The 20326-nt window shown below is 39.7% G+C and overlaps 1 protein-coding gene across 4 annotated transcripts; it reads right to left on the reverse strand.

Moving 5' to 3' along the window:
• Positions 1-1858: 1858 nt before the first annotated feature.
• On the reverse strand, positions 1859-20268 carry epn3b (epsin 3b). 4 transcript variants are annotated; one of them, XM_028017654.1, is made up of 12 exons: positions 19771-20268; positions 14177-14381; positions 13148-13306; positions 12930-13013; positions 11305-11626; positions 10808-10926; positions 9299-9385; positions 7087-7210; positions 6759-6926; positions 5765-5860; positions 4545-4838; positions 1859-4456 (listed from the first exon to the last, which is right to left on the reverse strand). In XM_028017654.1, exons 2-12 carry the CDS (start codon positions 14243-14245, stop codon positions 4164-4166), a joined length of 1815 nt encoding a protein of 604 aa, XP_027873455.1. In that variant the 5' UTR covers positions 14246-14381; positions 19771-20268; the 3' UTR covers positions 1859-4163. The 4 variants fall into 4 exon arrangements, with proteins under 4 accessions (XP_027873455.1, XP_027873453.1, XP_027873452.1 ...); XM_028017652.1 differs by having other exon boundaries at positions 6759-6929; XM_028017651.1 differs by having other exon boundaries at positions 7057-7210.
• Positions 20269-20326: the final 58 nt, after the last annotated feature.

Raw genomic sequence — 20326 nt, forward strand, 5'->3', positions numbered from 1 at the left:
TGCTGTAGTTCATTTCCCCAGCAGATTAATCGTTCCCACATTGCAGCAGCAGCGCCTTCCTCGGGCCTACAGTAGCTTTAATTTATCAGGCTGAAAGCTTCTTGAATTGGCTGACCACCCCCACCGCAGGCCAGAAACAACAGCTCCAAGGGGGCGATGATGATTAATTAAAACCAGAAGATATTTGGCTCTTTTCTGCAGATGCATTGGCAGATTAAGACAAGTCTAACAGAGCCGTAAGAGGTTGTTTACGTTTCTGCATTTGTGCCAAAGTGTGAAACCGTTACTTCTGTCATCCTTGCTGCAAACTAATTTCTCTCACCGACTTGTTGACTTCTGAAACATAAGACTTGCAGTGCGTACTGCACCGGTGCTGTGAAGCAAACCGGTTATTAATTTCTGACAAATAGAGATGGATAGCTGCAGACAGTCACACATAATTACCTTTCATACGATTGTATTTCTCAGATGTTTCCATTTTAGAAGTTCAGCCTGAGGTTACTGCTGATGTGGAACTTTTTGTTCTGCAGGTTCACATTGTCTCTTATCCTTCTACGGAAACTTTTGCAATAGAAAATAGTTCTATTGTAGGGGAGTTTTTACTCCCCTACAAAAAAAAAAAAATTCCCACAATAACTCACCACTGCCTGTTTATGCTCCCCCTCTTCCACAAAATCAAGACCACATGGCAAAGTTGCATATCAAATGTTCGCAGCAGTTGATTTACTGTATCTGGAGGTGGAGGCTGCAGCTGCTTAGGTCTGTGATCAGATGGCAAGTGACAAAAATGCAAACTTCAATGCAAGAAAAAAAACAAAAAACAAGGCCAGAATTCACACATGGGATATTTTTTGCTGCAAAGGCAGCAGTGTTAACCACAGCTCAATTGATCGTCATTATTTCTTAGAAATGTATTATGCAACATATATTTGAGTGTTTATTGAAGTGTGATCCCTGTTAATCTCATCCTCAGACATTAAAAGTTCCCACTCTTTGACTAACAGTCAGGTGCATATTGAGTATTTAGAGTAAGGTCATTTGTCAGTAAGGGGCTGGTTTAAAAAAAAAATGACTGTGTTCAAACAGTTGCATAGTAAAGACATGCTGCCATCTAGTGGTTATTTAGAATATACAACGTAAGCCCAATTTGCAGGACAAATAGCATTCAAAGCTTCCTCATCGGGTTAAATTTCACTGATTGGTTACATTAAAAAAGCTATTACTGTACAGGGTTGTGTCTATGAAACTTTTAGAATAATGTTTGTCATAGAAAACCGTGCATAGACACTTTCAGTTTCTATTCCCTTTCTGCAGCTAAGCATGTCCTACAGGGTCACAGTTCAAGTTCCTTTCATTGTTTATGCCAAGATCGTTGATGCTTAGCACTCAAATGCTAAGCATCATAAATATATATTTTATGTTTTTTGAAAATTGAAAACAATGGCTATGTTAGGGGAATCGGTGTAAACGGGGCCTACTACACATGATGCATCAGACTTCTGTTGAGAAAAGTGTTGAAAACAGTCAAAACTCTCCCTTCCACTTCACCAACTCTGTTGTTCAATCACATAAAAGCCTAAAAAAAAAACTTTGAAGTTTGTGTGCATGTGATAAAATCCAAAACATAAATTGCGGCCTATGAATTCTTCTCTAAGGCACTGTACCAGTCAGCTCAAAAAAGTTTCTCAATGATTAAATTATGACATTTTAAAACTCTTATTTTTCTTCGTAGGGAATTGTCTTTGTCATGTTGGAGCTTTCAGTGCTTTAAATCTTTTTTGCAGCTGTGGATTTTGAAAGGTTTTCCACGTTCACAATTGTAACAAGAGGAAGAATGACTCACGAATAATTGAAAACATTTGAAACTATAAATGCAAACACTAGCTGTTTATTGGTATAATATTTCATAATACAGCAATATATTTTTCAGTAGATACATATGTACCAAGCCTGTTTGTGTTTATAAGTAGGCATTACACATTCAAGTCCAGGTTCAGTGCAGTGATAAAGTGTCTCATTGTGTGATTTTTCTCTGATTCTCTTATTGTCAAACTGCCAGTGTGCCAAGATCTTCACATCTGGTTTCAGTTCTTTTACGCTTTTACCTACTTTCTCATCAGGCATTTCATCTGAAGTAAGCTATATGATCCGTCTGTAATTTGATTTCTGTAGTTAAGTTCCATCAATTTCATCAGTTTAGGTTGAATCCCATTACAGGAGTGATATGTTCTTCCAGACGTCCTCTACAGCGGCTTCAAGGGAGTGAAGTTTGGGCTATCAGTGGAAACAGGCACGGATACAATCAGAGATTTAAGTAGGTCCACATTTAGGTAGCAAAATCAATCGTAGGCTGGCTTAGCCTAGGTCCAGAAGGGGTTGTTTGCTCTAAATGACATAAGACAGTTAACTTAGAACAAGATGCTCAGGAAGGTTCAGGATATTAAAGGTAATGACAATTTTACAAAGCCGTGAAAAAGTATTTGCACCCTCACAAAACTGATCTGTTTCTGCATCTTTGTCACTCCTAAAGATTTAGGAACATTAAATCATTTTTAGTCACAGAGGAAAGAAACCATAGAGAGCAGACCTCATTTATTAAGGAAGAAAGCCACCCAAGCCAAAAAATATAATTGCAACCTATGTTAAATCTCAATGGGATAAATCATTTATTTTTAGTTTAACACTCGAGTCTGATTACTGCCAGATCTGAAGAGTTGAATTTATCAAGAAACTGAAGAAATCACTTAAACAGAACCTCTCTAACAACATGAAAAAGGCGATAAGATCTTAAGTGGCATCCCGTCACACCTTGATGGGTTGCTAGTCAAACATGGAGGTAGTGCAATGGTCTGGGGTGGTCCAATGGTCCATGACTAATGCAACTATGAATTCAAATTTATAGTCAAATTCAACAATTAAATGGTGCTAAATTTCCACTTACCCAAAATGGAAGCAGCAAAGCTAACTAGCTAGCAAGTGTATATTAGCAGCTAGTTAATGGTTAATAGACTCGAGTCTCAACCATCTCGAGTCACAGAACACCATGATGATGCCTGATAAAAAAAAAAGTCCTGAGAAAAACAAACACATAGAAAACATGAAAAAATTTAAGACCTGCAATTTACATATTTAAGGCCTGCTCAAATTTTTTAAAATGAATTTAAGACATTTTAAGGCCTTAATTTCAGATAGATACATCAACTTAAGACTTTTTAAGGATGTGCAGAGACTCTGTGTTGAGATGCTGAAGGACGACTTTAAGTAGACATCCAGTTGTTACTAAATTAAACAATTCTGCAAATAAGAGGGAGGCAAAATTCCTCCAGGTAATGAAAAAGGCTCACAGCCAGCAATCAATAAGTTTCTAATTGGTTCCTGATTGCTGCCAGGGAATCAGTTTAGAAAGCCATTCCTTTTTCAAATTTGAATATTGTGTTTTATACTTGCACAGCTTATCTTGAGGCATTATTAAAAGTGGTTTAGTGATCAAAACATATTAAGTACGACAAAAAATGAAGAAATCTATAATGAAGGCAAATACTTTTTCACAACATTTCGTAATCTAAAGGAAGGAGTCCATGAGTTCAATTTGTGCTCTGTGCTTTCTTATATCTCACAGTTTGGGGCCTCCTCCACTAGCGGAAAGCTTAACATACTGATCAAATCATCAGATTAAAAAGTAAGTCATCTCCGGTTCTCAGAAGAACATCGTCGCTTGCAGTCTTGTGAGTAAAACGCATTCATGCTTTTGTCGGTGAAGCAGCAGCAAAGATCCCAGTGACGCTTGGGGGACAATCAGAGAGTGTTGCTTCATGAAACGGAGCGGTCTGTCGGTGCGGCCAGAGGGGGGCGGGGCTTGGAGCGTCAAAGTTGACGAGAGGACAAAAACACCCCCAGACTTTTCAGATACAGTCCGTCAGTTTGTTGTTGTGTCCGTGTTTATGCATCCTGAGGCACGCTTGAGTGCATGAATGAGTGAGTTTAGGTTTTATAGCAGCTGACGTGTCTTTAGACAGACACAGATTCACCGTATGGATCTGTTACATCCACTCAAAGTTAATGACATCAGACCACAAACCAGTTCACACTCTTTTACACTAGGTTTACTGCAGCTGGCGTACATCATTCCCTTTAGAGTCCACGGGTTGTGTGCCACAGCAGCCTCAAAGGAAAGGGTTGTGGTTGTGCGTTTGCGTCTGAACGCGAGGTGCCGGTCGAGGAGATAGGGGCAGCAGGGGCTGGGGGAGGTTAGAGGGGAGGTCCAGGAGCCCAGAGGGAGGCTGTGTGAGGGAGGAGGGGAGGACGGGCGGCTGGTGGAGCAGAGGGAGAGGCAGTGACGGGCTGTAGGGCAGCATGTGAGGGGGCAGCGGAGACGTGGACGAGGGTCGCATCTGGTTGAGGGTGAGCCGCGGTTGGTCGCAGTGGAAGGGGTTGTTGGGAGACGGTGCACTCAGACCTGAGAGGACAGATTTTGGTAAAAGTAAACATAAAATTCTCTATATGCCAGCAGTAACTGGGTGAATAACAGAGAATCAGCGTAATACCTGAGAGGAAGGGGTTATTCTGCGTCTTCGTAGGGAGTTTCGGGGGAATCAGAGTCTCCAAATTCACCAGCGAGGCCCCAGTGGGTCCAAGGAAAGCCTCCGGAGTCCGGCACACACGAACGGGCAGGGCGCTGAGAGGCGGCGCCAAATGGGAGAGGTCAAACATCTCTGGACTGGCCGACTTGCAACCGTTCACCTGGTGTTTCGCTGGTGGGTCCGGTTTAAACGGATCTGAGTTGGAGTCTAGTTCAGGAAACAGTTCGGACTCGTTTCTATCTGCAAACATCTCCGCATCTGGGAAAGGAGCACAAAGAAGCTTTTAAAATGACTTTTTGCTAAAATGCAATGTTTTAGTGAAGAAAGTTGATCAACAAAACAATCAAAAACTGAAGAAAGAAAACTTTAACAGAAAAATCCTCAATGTATTTTTCATAAATGTTTTGAGTTCCTACAGGTAAATGGTGAATGGGTATTCATAGTCTTATGACTTATTTTTTTTGCACTTTTGCATGCTGTAGTCACAAAATTTTAAGTATTTTAGTGGGATTTTATGTGAACATGACTGCTCACATGTTAAAGTTATTTTGAAAAAAAAAAAATACTGAGTAAACAAACACTCTAGGTTTGCAATCGTTACAAACCAAAGAGTCATTTTGCCCTCAGTCTGGTTACATAAAACTACTATAGAGCCGCAAATATTACATAATTTTTTGTGAAAAGTCAACACAATTTTCAATAACTCTCTACCACAGTAAAGTTGTCGTAATTTTTAAAGAACAGTTATTTTACTTCTGCTTCTTAAAAAAAGACAAAGAAAAACATTTACAGAAAGAGGACCGACACATTTTCATCTTGATGTTTGTGTAAAATTATGTAAATAAAAAAAGCACTTAGTTTCCAATGTAAGAATGAGAAGGGAAAAAAAATAATGATCACTGATACTTGTATTATTCTGTTGTGGAAATTAAATGCAGGATTTATTCTATGCAAAAACCTTAGAAATCTGTGAGGGTTACACACTTGTTCACATTGCTGTATTTCTCACCTCTCGCTCAAGACAAAACAACACTCTCCTTTTGTCCCTCATAGCTGCGTTAAAACATTCCAAGAAGAGCATCTCCCTCTGTGAAGTGTGAACAATAGCTGCAGAAAAACCGAGTTCTGCTGACTTTAAAAATGTTACAGCTAAATTAGCCAAATGTGTTTATTTGTCTCCCCACCTGTTGGGCTGGCGGGCTCTGGGGAGGACGCTTTGGGAACTTCCTGTTGAGGCTTTTCTTCTTCCTGTGCAGTGAACGGATCAGTCCCTTCGTGTTCTGTGTGGGGAAAATGAAAAGTGATTGAATCAGCATAGATAGAATATAATACTTATGAGTTTACAAATTTAAAGTAACCTTAAAGCGCATTTACAGATACAACCAAAGAGTTCATTGATGTTGGAGGGGATTTTGTGCTTTTTGGAATTTTACGCACTGCTCACTCCCTCCCTCCTTGGCAGTTCTTTGTAGCACAGCCTGCAGTGAATGATCAGGCTAGTAAACATAGGCATCAATCATGGCGGATAAACAGTTTTCCTATAATGTTAGGTTGTTTCTTGCAGGAGAGCAGCGTGTTCACGAGCCTGATTGACAGTACTAACACCCTCCTCCTGGCTCTGATTGGTTGTTTCTGACAGACAACGGTGCATTTCTGCAGTTGACTTCAGGACAATAGGGAGGAGGAAGAGGAGCTACATTTTTTTCACATATAATGTCTTAGATTATACTGTCCGGTGCATAGTGACAGTTTACCAAATATGTAAAAAAACTATTTTTATAAATCTTGAAAGATAACCTTTTTAGGCCAACAAAACTTGAGACAAGGGCACAGTTCATCATCAACCCTAAACATACAGCCACAGCTACTAAAGAATATTGAGATTACAGCACATTTACTTGTTAGCATGGTCCATTCAGCAAAATACAAATGGATGCCACAATTTGAAATTGTTCTCAAAGATAAAACAAAAAACATATGTACCGTTTGTCTTTCACTTTCTAGTTATGATATACTTTCTGTGGGTTTTATAACATAAAACCCCGACTAAAACACATAGGTTTGTGGTTATTAAGGGCCGAAATGTGAAACAGTTCAACGGATAAGGATACTTGTGAAACTGTATGTGCATTCTCCCGTGTCTTTGAAATGTCTGATAAAGGACAAAGTGTAAAGTACCACCATCTGTTGGGCTGTCCCACGCATTATTAAGAGGACTGGAGAGGTCAGGTGCCGCTTCCCAAGGGTCCGGGTGCGAGTTGGTACATGGAGCCCAAGGATTGGCCGTGTTAGAGGAGGAGGACGGAGCCACCCAGGAGCTATTAATCACAGGAGTGCTGGACTGAACTGCTGTGAAGACAGACATGATCTTCTCTGAGTGTGGCAAAAAAACAGAAATCTATCTGTCTGTCTATCTATCTGACTTAGCAGTCTATATATAAGGACTGCTAAGTCCTTGAGTTTCATGCTGGCTTACATGTGGCTGTTCCTGTCATGAGGCCCCCACCTACAGAGTCCCAGGGGTTGGAGGAGATGTTACAGGAAGGCTGAGCTGATGTCCAAGGGTCGCTGGAGGGAGGCTGCGGCTCAGACGAGGATCCAAATATGTCCACCAGTTCCAACATGGCAGACTACAGGGAAAACCGAAAGATTTATGACAGACGACTTTCTCATGCAATTCACTAAACATAGCAGAAGTACAAAAAACTGATATTCAGAAGAAAAAAAACAACAAAAACGCTCAACAAATATTGTTTTTCACCTCATGAACTCATCATGAAATATTTGTCACGGTGCTACTCGTTTCACATTCAAAGTGCCACACCAGATGCACCAATTAATCATTTATCAGTTACTCACACATTTGTGTTTAAGCACAGTCCGAAATCACAAGTCAAGCATTAATAGTTACTGCAAGTTAAACTTAACAGGCTAAAAAAGTAAATGAATGGCCACACAGCTCAACGAAGTCAATGAGCACTGAAAGACGAACTTCAAAGATTTTTCACACTCTTGAGGAAGGCCAGTAGAGAATTGTGCTCTAGTTAAAACAAAAATCCTACAGATAATCCAAATACAGTTTCATTTGAGCAAGAAAATACAGTAGCTCCTGATCCCAACACCTTCAGGCTCATCTGAGACCCACAGCTGCCAACATGAAAAAGTCAGGTGGTTGCAGATGAAACACGATGTTTGTCACACAAGACAAAGATGAAGCCATTAGGCCACAAAGGTGAAGCTTTCAAACCAAATAACAATTTACTGCAACTCCAAGCTGAGGTACTGGCTCATTGTACAGCAAATACTAACAAATCAAATACCACTAAATTGATCAACTTCACCTCATAACTGCTGGACAATGGAAACCTTAAAATGATTGGGTGTTTCAACATGTCAAAAATCTCAAACACATCTAAACTAGTTTTGGAATCGAATGGCAGACTGCCAACAAACTGCTGGGATAGTTTTCCCAAACCTAAAGGAATGTGGACTTTATTTGATTTAATTATGTCCAACACTTCTAAAATGAGTTCTCAAATATCAAGCCAGAATCATACCAGTGTCTTGTTGGTTAGCTCCAAAAAGCCAATGGTTTCTACAACTTACTAAGAGATATTAACCCAAATAATGAAGGTGGAATGCAGATACATGGATCCTCAAACTGGACTAGTTTCTTTAATTCTAACACATCAATTATTACAACAAACTGTTCACTTACCACCTAATATATTACACCCACCAACATGTGTTAATTCACCTGTTACTGGTTCTAATGTTATGCATGATTGGTGCAAGTTTTTGAACACTGACAAAAAAATAATCCTCCCAGTGTTTCAGCTTATTTCAGATTGCATAAGGAAACGGCTTGTGTCCACGCCAGATGATATTGTTGGTCGTTCATCAATCAGTTTCATAGTTTATGTGTGTTTGAGCATGTGTGTATAATTTTGAATGTGCGTACTGACAAAAATTCACAGCAAATTCAAGCCTGTGCCACCATTTTTCGCTTTCGGCAAGCCTTAAAAACACCACGTTGTATCATCGGCACACGACAAAATAAGGCAAAAACGCACCATGACAAGCTGAAAATGACCTTCATGGAATAGTGAGGGAATGAAATAAGGTCATAATTAACAGAATGAACAGAATGTGGTTTTGTTATTCCTGATATGACGGCCTTTGTTTTTTTTGTGTGTGTGTGTGTGTGTGCCTAATAATGCGAGCATGCTGTAGAGTTTTTCAGCTGGAGACCCATTACACCCACTTCCCATGGTGCCTCACTGACGCAGCTGAAAGCACCTGTCTCTCTATGATAAGAGTAATGCGTACATGGTGTAGCCAATTACGCCCCGAGGACATTTACATAACACAGTCAGTGAGTCTGATTGGCTTTTTGACAGAGATATGAGAGAGAGATGTACAACCAGATTAGGACTCTTAGGGTAATGTGACATTTAGCAGCGAGGAGAAACGGGACTCATCCTGAAGCAAGCCCTCCGTTCTCCTCTCAAAGCTCACTGTCAACGTTTGTCCATTTTCCGGTTTCGCTTCTCCTCCATATCTCCAAAATACAAGCTGAAAAACTCTGCTTCATTCTCAAAATGCCTGCCAGCTGCCACCTACAAATGCTCTCACCCACCTTTCTATACAAATTTGCATTTACCACACACACACACACACGAGTCGTCCGGCTCATATGCACGCATTTTCAAACTAACCTCGTGCGTCCCTGACTGGCTCTCTCTCCTGCTCTCGTCCAGGGCCTTCTGTAACAGGGAGTCGTCTCCTTGGCGACAGCGCTGCTCCTGCAGGGGCGGCATCGTGACATCATGAATGCAACAAACCCACGAATGCACACCGCCGTTAGCAAAACACCACATTCATTCGCCTGGCAGAATGAATGCAAACCAGAGACTTTTGTGTTGGTTTACAAAGAGCTGATTTAGAGCAAAGCAGTGGGAAAATCAGAGGTTACATTGGGTGTATATACAGTACATATATAAAAAACACTCATTTCATATTCCATTAAAGGAAGCATGATTCTACATGGCAGAAAGTCCTTAAATACAACGATGGTAAAGGAAGAAAAAAGAGAAATAAACAGTAGAATAAAGTTCATCAGTAAGCTGCAGGAAAGTGTCATATGAGGAATATATGAAACGACACTGAAAGGTTAATAAAGGTTTTTTTCAGGCAGTTAGGAGACAGATTTCTATCTGTGTTTGTACCTTGTCTTGCTCCTTTTGACAAAAGCTTGAAGCAATCTGCAGTTGTGTGTCTTCATCCATCACTATGGTAACAGGGGAAGGAAGGGCTTATGTTGTGGACGAGTATTAAAACCATTTGTAACATTTCCATTAATGAAGACCATTAAGACATCAAAAACTCATGTGGCTCTAGTACTGGGGGAGCTGGAGGGGTCCTCTAAAGAGCCCTACACATTACAAGGTACTGCTGGTAAAGATAAACAACAAAACCTTTATTCCTCTCTGGATAAGGAGGGGTAGCTAAATGCTAAATCAGGGCATCTGCAGGTTTCAGGAAGTCCTGTGATTAACACATTTAAGGCCAACTTATATTTTTTAAAGTGAATTTAAGACTTTTTAAAGATGCACAAATACCATGTAAAGCTTTTCTAGTCATATTGATCACTCAAAGTTAGTTGTGCCAAAAACTGTTGAAAGATGAGTAAAAAGCCTGAAAATAACTTCATCTTTAATGTCAGCAACACCTCCTTCTGAAAAAAAGGTACAAAACTAACCTTAAATGTGAGCATATATATATATACTGTATATAGTATATGCATATATATATGTTTCCTTCCCCTAAGCAATAAAACATAGGAGCAAAAGCCTCTTTCTAATATTAATTATTTAGCGTACGACGCAAAGCCACAGGCAAAATTGTCAAACTTAAAGATGGGATAGTCCTACATTATCAAACTGCTGCAAAGTCCCCCTTTAAAACTGCTGCAGCTAAACTGATTCCATCACTCACACCTACGGTTCGTTGAGCGCTGCTGAATGACGCCAGGGTGAGCTCCACCATCTTCAAGTTCACGGTTCAGCTACAAACTTCTCAGGAAACTGGGTTGTACTCATTTAGACTATGCTGATGGTGTGACACAGAGACTCTTTTCTCCAACACAGGGGTCTGCCAGGAGCCAAGGTGATGTGTACAGCGTGAGACAGTGAGGCCCATTTCTCTTAGCCTCTCTGTCGTCTTACCTTCTGACTCTCCTCTCTGCTCATAGCTAATGCCAGCTGGAGCTGCAGCTCCTCCTCCCCGCTGGTCTGAGGCCGGGCCTGCTCCAGGTCTGAAGCGGCGCGGGGAGACGAGGTCGAGGCTGCAGAGGGAACAGACATGTTCAGGCAGGGTGAGGAACAGATGCACAATGGCACGGAGCAGAGGGGGTAAGTAGATCGTTTGAATATTTTGTGATCGTGACAATAGAAGGAGGAAGGGTTTTGAAGGAAAGGCTGCAAATATGTTGTTAAGAAGCAACTAATTATGAAACGTTTAAAAATTCCTTCACAAAACGTGGAACTACTGATACTTAGAAACAAAATGTAAAGAAATGAAGTCTGACTGAAGAGCCCTGGGCCATGGTTGGAAAAACGCTTAATTAGAGATGGTAGAAGTCTAAATAATACGATTTACAAATGACTAAAGCAGAAAACAAAAAAACGTTCAGTGGTCCAGATGAGTTTAAAGTCAAGCTCACAGTTAAAGGAGCACGGCGAGCCTCTGGAGCGGTTGAATTCCTCCCCATACAGCACAGCCATGCTGGGCTGACTTGTACGTCTGCCGGGGTGATATGATGGAGGAATACCTCCGTACACGCCGCCGCCACCCCCACCCCCAGCCCCATTGCCCCCTCCCGTGCCTCCCCCAGCCATTCGCTCCTTGGTCTTCAGCGCCTGACTCCTCTCCTGGCGCAGTCGGTCCTCGTCCTTCAGCAGACACACCAGCTGTCGCGCTTTTTCTCTAACGTTCGCCCCCTGGTCTCTGCCGTCACGATCCACGTACTGGAAGTCACGCAGGGTCTGAAACCCAGACACAAAGACACACTTTTACTAACACTTTCAGCTTAGACATTTTTTTCTTTTTTTTTTTTTTTACTTTTGAGTAATGTGGAAGAACAGGTTGGCGTTTTATCCATTAGGCTATCGATAGTATATTTAAAGCAGAAGTAGCGGAAACACTAATTGCCGCTTCACAAACATAGGAACGCATGTCTTCAAATATATGGAGGATTTCTACATGTTTCAAAGTGCTAAATAAAACTATATTGTATTGTACCAGTATATAATAACCTTGTAAAAAAAATAAATGATCATATAATGGAAAGGTGAATTTATTTCAGTAGTTAAAAAAGTAACTGTAGCTAATATTACACTGATTCAAAAGGCGATATCTTTCTAGTGTTTATTTCTAATAAGTTTGATGATTATGCCTATGATAACTGCATAAAGCCAACAAAAGTAGTATGTAAAATATTTGCTTAAAACAGAAACTGAAAAATAAGATGTAGTACAGTGCAATATAAGCTTTCGATATTTGACTTCTTTTTGCGTGAATTTAAATTTAAAAATACTTTAATGATCCCAAAGGGAAATGAAATGAAGTAACTCATTCATTCAGATTCTTCAAAGAGTTATTGTAGATTACGATGGCTGTTGGCAGGAAAGATCTCCTCTAGCAGTCTGTATCACAGTCAATCTGAAGAAGCCTATCTTAATAAATAGTTTGTATGATTGTGAAATTAGATGATTCATTAAGCTTCTTAAAACACATTTAGAGTAACAAAATTAATAAAGTTAGTTCTTAATTATTTATTCCTCTGAACTTCACATTTTGTCACATTGCTACCACAAACTGCTGTATTTTTGTATGGATATGATTATGCATCCGACACACATATGACAGTTTATAAATAAAAATCTGAATAATGCGAATGTAAAAAAAAATTATATTTCAAAGAATCACTATTCATTGCAAACATAGCTCAAAGTTATTCATATTGCTTTAAATACATCACTAAATATCTAATCTTTTGAAGTCTTGATACAGATTCTCAGTTGAATTTAGGTCTGGACTTTGACTAGGCCATTCTAACACATCAGTATGATCTAACTGGCTCTATTGTAGTGCTGACTGATCATGACTCAGTCAAAAATATGTAAATGTTCAAGGATTATGAATACTTTTACATGTTTTGGTTTATGTTTCGTTTTAAGTAGGTACAGCATAAAATGTAGCAGAAGAATTGGTCTTCAGGGTCAATATTATTAATACTAATAATAATGAAGAAAAAAAAACAGATTGTCCTGAAGAGTAATTATGTACCTGAATGGTAAATGCATTTTCCCGGCACTGCTGGGCTACCCTCTCCGATCCCGTCTTCAGCAGGTAATCCAGCAGAGTCAGCGCCTGGACTCAGACACAGATTTTGGAAAATATTTGCACAGACGTGCTTTATTTTTCAGTTCTCTTAAAAGAACACATACATTAGACGTTACTGTAAATATTGGAAGCACTTATTGTCTGGGTGTAGAGAAACAAACCTTGTAAACGTGTCTCCAGTTCTTGCCGCTGTCGTTGAGCCGTTTCCACACCATCCCCATGACTTCAGCGAACGCCACGACGTTGAAGGTCAGGTCAGCAATTTCTGACATGAGAGACGACGACGGGCCCCATGGATCGTTGGAAGTGGCCTCGCGTACCTTCACATTGACAAGAACATGATCTTTGAGCTTTCCCCTTCTCCTCAGGCATAAGCATCAGGAAGCAATCCAAATGTTTAAATATACTGCAGTAACAGACAGAATCTATTTTGATTCACATGCAGTAAAGTAAAAATCCATTCACCCCCTAACAGATTTCTTCTGGTTTTAAATTTCTACTAATCAAGGCAATGATTAATAGAAATCAAGGTAATCAAACTAAATTTAATTATTAGACAAACATGACCTGATTAAATACACACACACACACAAAAAAAGAGTTCAGATGATGATTTCATTTGTTCAGAGAAAATACCCATCAATTCTGTGGACTGATGAGACAGAAGTGGAACATTTTGGAAGGCTGACATCTGGAGTAAAACTCGCACAGCATTTCCAAAAATAAACATCCCAACTGAAGTCAAACATGGTGGTGATGGTGTGATGATCTGGGGCTGCTTTGCTTCTTTCAGGCCTGAACTACTTGCAATAATAGACAGAACCATGAATTCTTTATGAGAATGTCTGACTATCACCTTATGACCATAAGTGAAGGAACACTCGGGTTATGCGGCAGGAAACCAGCAAATCCACCAATGAATGGCTAAAAAAAACCAAGATGGTGATTTCCGAGTGGCCTTGTCAAAGTCTGAACTTGAATCTGATTGAGATGAAGTGGCGCAACTTTAAGGAGGTCGCTCATGCTCAAGCCCCTCCCCCCATGTGGATGAATTCAAGCAATACTGCAAAAGCGAATGTGACAACAACAAAAAAAAAGTAAAAATGTTAAAAGAAAAAAAAGTGTACTGGGGCAGATACTTTTCAGGAGCACTGTAGGTGTTGCTATAGGAGTCAGGAGACAATAAATACCTTGATCTCTGCTTCTGAATAGTTGTGCACAATGTTCTTCACCTGTCGTCGCAGGGCGGAGGTTGTCATGGTGAAATGTGACGAAAGCAAAAGCAAATACTCCACAAGTTAAAAAGGGAGGTTAGGGGATCAGCACGTTGAAGGAGAGAAGAGGCAGCTATGCCAGGGAGGGCTCCTCTTCTCTGTCACGACTCTCAGGGCGCTCCTGTAAGAAACAGCCAGAGAGATAAATTAATATAAAGTATAAAAGTATAAATAGACTGCATAATCAACTTATAAACATTGCTTTTTTTCTGCACTGGTCAATGGTTGTTTCCGGAATAATAACATCCTTCCTCCGCTCTGCAGAAATAGTTGTGCTTTTGAGGAAGACTTGAACAGCTGGCAGACTTTAAATGACAGCCTGCAGCGTTTGATTCTAAACATGGAACGTGAGCGGGCCTGTCCTCAGCATCATAAACACAGCCTGGTGATGGAGAGCGGCAGCCCAGTCACACAGAAGTAGGTCACACAGTTTCTGGCTCTCAGGTGTCTGATGAAGCTTCTTGAATTGAAAATCATTTTTATCCAGGCCAGAATCTACACTCAAAACACACGCCCACCCACGCACACACACACACGCACACACCCCTACACGCTCCCAACCCACTTTTCTTTTCTAAACTCCTATTTGAGAGGAAACTCAGGGGAATTGATGACTCTGGGCTCCCATGATGTTGTCGCTCTCCCTCTGATTACAGCGAGCATCATTAACCCAGTAAACCCAGGCTGATTTAGTGTGACCTCAATCGTTTCAATCTAATCTGACTTGAAGGCAACCTGACTTTTTTACTTCTTCTGTTGTAAGATTTATGATCTTTTACCCCATAGCCTTTGGAAACGCTTGGATGGATCACAACCTAAGGTCACCTCTTGCGTTTAATGTGTTGGGTTTTTTTTTTTTACACTCAGAGCATCTTTCATCCCTTTCTCAAACACTTTACTCTGTTTAAAATAAAGACTCCACCGTCCTCTGAGCTTTGTCCCTAATCTTCGTTGTAGCTGAGCTGAGATTTGACTGAACAGCTTTTTCTTCTGCGTTGTCGCCAGACATTTTTAAAGGTTCAGTTTCCTTTGGAGAAAAATCTGCATAAAGCTCACAGCTAAATTTGTGAATGCATACAAAGAAACAAGAAGAATACTCAATTTGGATGTTTTAAATTAAAATGAGTCACCAAGCTGTTTCTGTCTGAAATGTTTCTTCAGTTTAGTGTAATGCTTCACTTTGGTCTTAGAGTCTTAAAGCCATGAGATGTTTCATAAACAGCTGAGAATTTCAAATCATTTTCTTTGTCTGAAATAAGCAATTTATTGATAGAATAAATCAGTAAGTAGAACTTCCTTTTTTACTGAAAGCTACAGCAATTTGGAATTAAAAGTGAATAAAAAAATATCTAGTGATGTGATTTAACATTACAACTTATGTGATAATAGCTTTCAAATATCCAAATTCAGTTTATACATAAATAAAAACAGTTTAGCACCTAAATCCAGTGTATTAAAAACATAAATGTTCATAAAATATTTGCAAAACGTTTCCAGACGACCTGAAAACAAAACGTTTCTCTCAAAAAATGAACTCACCCCCTTCTTTTCCAGGCATAACTCTCCAAATTTGTTAAATTTGGGTAAAATCTTGAAGAGGTTTCACAAGGCAAAGTGTGTAAATATTTTTACCGAACAGGATAAAAAATTAAAACATTTATTTAAAAGTTGTTTCAGCAGAGCATGAAAGGATGTGTACACTCATGCAACCAAAATTACTGCAACATATTTTTTTTCTGATTTGTTTTTCAGGTAAATTGTACAAGATAAACGTCATACTACCGTATATATGGAAAATGTCTTGAAATCATTTTTCATGCCCTCATTTTTTTTTTGCGCAAAAATCTGGAATCTGAACAGTGGTGTGAACATTTCCAAGTAGGCGAAGTTTCTTCCACGAACCTTCACCGTTGCATTCTGTCACTCAGTGTTTTCAGCAGGGAACAGAATCGTGGTTTGATTCCTTTTTTAAATAATCCATCTAAATGTAAACACAACTAAAAGTGCTACTGAACATCACCTAACGTGTGCCTACGAACATAAGCAGCTTGTTTGTTTTAGACACAAAGTGTGTCACAAGTGCCTACATACATGACCTAATCTGTTGTCAAAAGTCATAGCTGTGCATATGTCTTAGTCATAGACCAGGGAGGTTCTCGGTGCGTCATGCTGCCATTCTTTGAGTGCAATATGCAGAATAGAAAACGAAAACAAGCTAAGGTTGTTCCGCTGTCATCTCATCTTTTGATGTGCATAAGTTTTATCACCGAAATGCTCAGTTTTTCTTTTTTTTTTGTCACATAAGATGTTTTATTTTACCTCTGTTCATTTGTTCTTCCTATAAGGCACTTCAAAGTACCCTGTACGTAGATGGTGCTACACAGTAAAACTCGTCCTGAGATGCCTTCTGAAAGTACAGCGATAAAAATAAGTGCTAATCAATGTGTAGGTCTGTTCCTGAAATAAATAAAGCAGGGAGAACCTAAGAGAAAGTTTGTTGTTTATTTTTGTTGACTCTTGAAGTAAACAAATGCTCTTACAAAGTTTTCTAAAAAATGTAAAATTATATTTGGGTCTTTGCTTTTTGCTATTTCTAACCTGAAAAATTAATGAGATCCAGCAATCTAACATTCTTTATCATTCGTTCTTTATTGCTGACAGGTTAAATATTCAGATATTTCACTCTCTCAAGCAGTGGTGTCCACACTTTTTGCCCCGTGGGCCAAAACTGGCAAATTTAAACAACTGATTTTTATTTTAATAAATTTTTAATTAGCTAAATTAAAAATCCATACATTATATACAAACAAAAAAACTAACATTTCTATGATATTCTATGTCATTGGAGATCTAGAGCACAAAACGGGCTTTGGACTGTTGCCCTTTAAACGGAAAAGACAATTTCTAATTTTTTAGGTTCTCAATTGTTTTCTGTTCTGTTTGCCAAATGTTTACTATTCTAAACTTGTATCAGGGGTCGAACAAAATCATTTTAAGGGCCACACTTTGGACACCCCTGCACTAAAGACTTGAATGTATAATTTCAATGCATAACATTTTGGTATCTTTATATAATTCTAAAAATTTCCTAAAGTCTTATCCAAATTGATTCAGGCCTTTTATTTACTTTACTGATAAGACATGTCCCCTCACCCCCTCCCAAAAAAATCTATTTGATTAGATCTTACTTTAATAGTGTCGGCAAAAGTCAGAAAAAAAGACAAAAACTATAAATAAACCAATAGTTTAATCACCTTAGTCTATATTGAGCACTTTGTGGAACCGTGCTATTATCCAGCCTATTTAAAACCACAAAATCAAATTGTCTGATAACCGTTCACTGCTGCCTTATAACCGCTCACACTAGAAGGATGCAGAGGACACCTCGTTTGGCTGAAAAGCCAACATCAGCAGCAGCAGCAGCAGCAGCACCGGGAGCCTAAGATGCAGATGGCTCTGTTACAAAACACTGAGGGGACGAGCATGAAGGAGACTGTATAGGTGCAAGAGGCACACAGAGAGAAAGACGAGCATGAAGAGGGAACTAATGCTCAGCAGCTGCAATCAGTATCAGCTTTCTGCACAATCATCTTCGACCGGCTCACACACTTATGCACACGCACACTCGCTTGCTCATGCTAAAAACTGGAATGTGTTTGAAAACACTATAATTTGGTCGTCTTCATCTGAGCCTCACATCACAACAAACATGTCAAATTGAGGAATTAATATGACACAGAGGGTAAACAGTGCTCTGATGAGGAATTCAACATTGTCATATAAAAATATGACGAAAGAAATTCACCTGATGGTCAAAACCCCGTAATGTGCAAAATACTCCCCGGGCCAAAGTGGCGATCGAAAGATTATAACACATAAAAGCAAAAAGTGGATTAGCATCCTAAAATAACCAGATGTTTGCCTCTGGGACGTAGCAGACTCATTTGTAAGATAATGCATTTGCTCAAACTGTGGAGACATTCTGGGAATTAACAGAATAAATCATACTGAGCAATATTAGGTTGAAAGCAAACATTTTCTGACTCACACACGTCCATTACTAGCGCGAAACAATTCAAATAAAATTGAAATATATTTAGTCTTTTTATTGAAATACAAGTTTTCAGTTGCATCAATTTTTCCATGTACTTTTCTATAACACACCGGACATTAGGGTGTGAAGTATAGCCTGTGCAGTAGTCATGATTTGTTATCTACCTGTTTTAGTAATTCACTTTTGATGTAGCAGTGTGATAAAGCTCTACTGTTTTGGCTATTGGATGAGCTCCACTCTGTCAACTCAAGGCTGGGTTTTCTTCAACCAAATATTGATTATTTATAGCACATTGTAATCATTGATATCTTACTATAAAAATAGATTACATTTTGTAGTCTGTGTTTTTTTTTCTTCTATTGTGACAGGTTTTACATCCATGTGTCCAGTTTAATAAAACGGATATAAAGCTACTTAAGAAGCAAGAAGCAGTGAAATTACTCTTTTAAATCTTTGAATGAATTCACACTGACCTGATGGCAAAAAATCTTTGGAGATCAAAATGATAGAAATTGAAAAGGCATCTTCAATTCACCATTATGTAGAAAATATCATTTTTTTGCTCTATATTTTGCTTTTTTTTAAACTTTATTTCAGTTACACAGATCAATAAGACATTGGGCCATTATAGGGATAATAAATATTTATTACACTGAAACAATCCAAGCAAATCATGTTAAGGTAAATTACCTTTTTGGCTCAAATTAAATCCTTAAAGCACAACATACAAAAAAAAAGTAACAAAAAAGCAAAAAAATCTAAAACGTTTTCTGGAATTTGGCAAATAGAAATAATTTTGGTGATTTTAACTGACCTAAAACGTCGGTCTGATTTGACTTCAGATAGTGAGAAAATAAATGTATTTTTACTGAGTGTATGAAAATATCTGGTTTCAACGGTGACCCATACCAGAAATTGAGTCTGAATGCTGCAATAAAGTGACAAAGTGGGGCTTTAATTCATTTATCGACTTGACAAGAACAAATGTTCAAGTTTTAGAGTCCCGTGCGTCATTTTTTTCGGAATTAACGTCACCCCGTTGTCCGAAAGTGCGCATGCGTGCTGTGGTAGCAGGTGCACGCTTCACTATTTTACATAGTGTCTTCCCTACATAAGAAAAAGCAATAAGCAGGTAGAGCTTGGTGGGCAGTGATGAAACAATGGTTACCGGTAGAGGACTGACATGATAGTGGATTGAGCGGGTGGCGATGAAGCGGGAGATGAGGGAGGCAGTGGGTCCATCAGAGGTCTGCATAAACTCCCCCTCTTTACCCCCAACGCGTCTCAACACACGCCCCCTCATGCGGTGGATGCGAGGATTTGCCATGTGAAGTATTGATTGCCTTCTTGCATTACACACACGCACGCTAAAAGGTAAAGCGGCGGCATAGGTGGAGGCAATACAATGAAAACGAATACGCACATTAAAGGGCGACGGTGTGTTTCTGCTTCTTACCATGACCGCTGCTCATCTCTCGCCCTGACCGCCGAGCATCCTCGCCTTTCTGCTGCCGCTGCTTTCCTCTCAAACTCCTGCCGCAGACACAGACCGGCTCTCTCCCCCTCTGCCGGGATCAGCCTAGAGGCGTCGGGACAAGTCCCTTCCGCGCATCTTCGTCCTGCTTTTAAGAGTCTCCAGATCACTGTGGGTCTTTTGTTGTTAGTAAAAATTATAAATAAATAAAATAAAAATAATAATTTTTAAAAAGCCGTAAAGTAAAAAGGCTTTCAGCGGTGATCCCGGCCTATCCTGGAGGATCCGAGGCTTTTCGAGCAGGGAGTCGGTGACTGTGAAATCCGCATTGGATAAACTACAACACACCGCTCACTCACTCGCTCACTCACTCACTCACTCACCCTCCCTCACGCCCACAGGCCAACCACGCTGAGCTGAGCTGAGCTGCACACACGCAGCAGGGGAGAAGCGGGTGACAGAGAGGAAGGACGGGGGCGCGTCTTTTGCTTCGTCAGCGATTAACGCGACAGCATCCACTGATGGGAGACTGAAGGCG

This window comes from Xiphophorus couchianus, chromosome 5 (assembly GCF_001444195.1).
Source record: "Xiphophorus couchianus chromosome 5, X_couchianus-1.0, whole genome shotgun sequence".
Lineage (NCBI taxonomy): Eukaryota > Metazoa > Chordata > Actinopteri > Cyprinodontiformes > Poeciliidae > Xiphophorus > Xiphophorus couchianus.

What these genes read in the sequence shown, in the direction of transcription:
- epn3b (XM_028017650.1), bottom strand. Translation starts at nt 14,245, where the DNA reads ATGACAACCTCCGCCCTGCGACGACAGGTGAAGAACATTGTGCACAAC. An exon ending in ATTCAGAAGCAGAGATCAAG is followed by an intron (nt 13,307 to 14,176) that starts GTATTTATTGTC and finishes GTCAATGTGAAG; the next exon opens with GTACGCGAGGCCACTTCCAA. An exon ending in GCAGAGAGGAGAGTCAGAAG is followed by an intron (nt 9,386 to 10,807) that starts GTAAGACGACAG and finishes CCGCCCCTGCAG; the next exon opens with GAGCAGCGCTGTCGCCAAGG.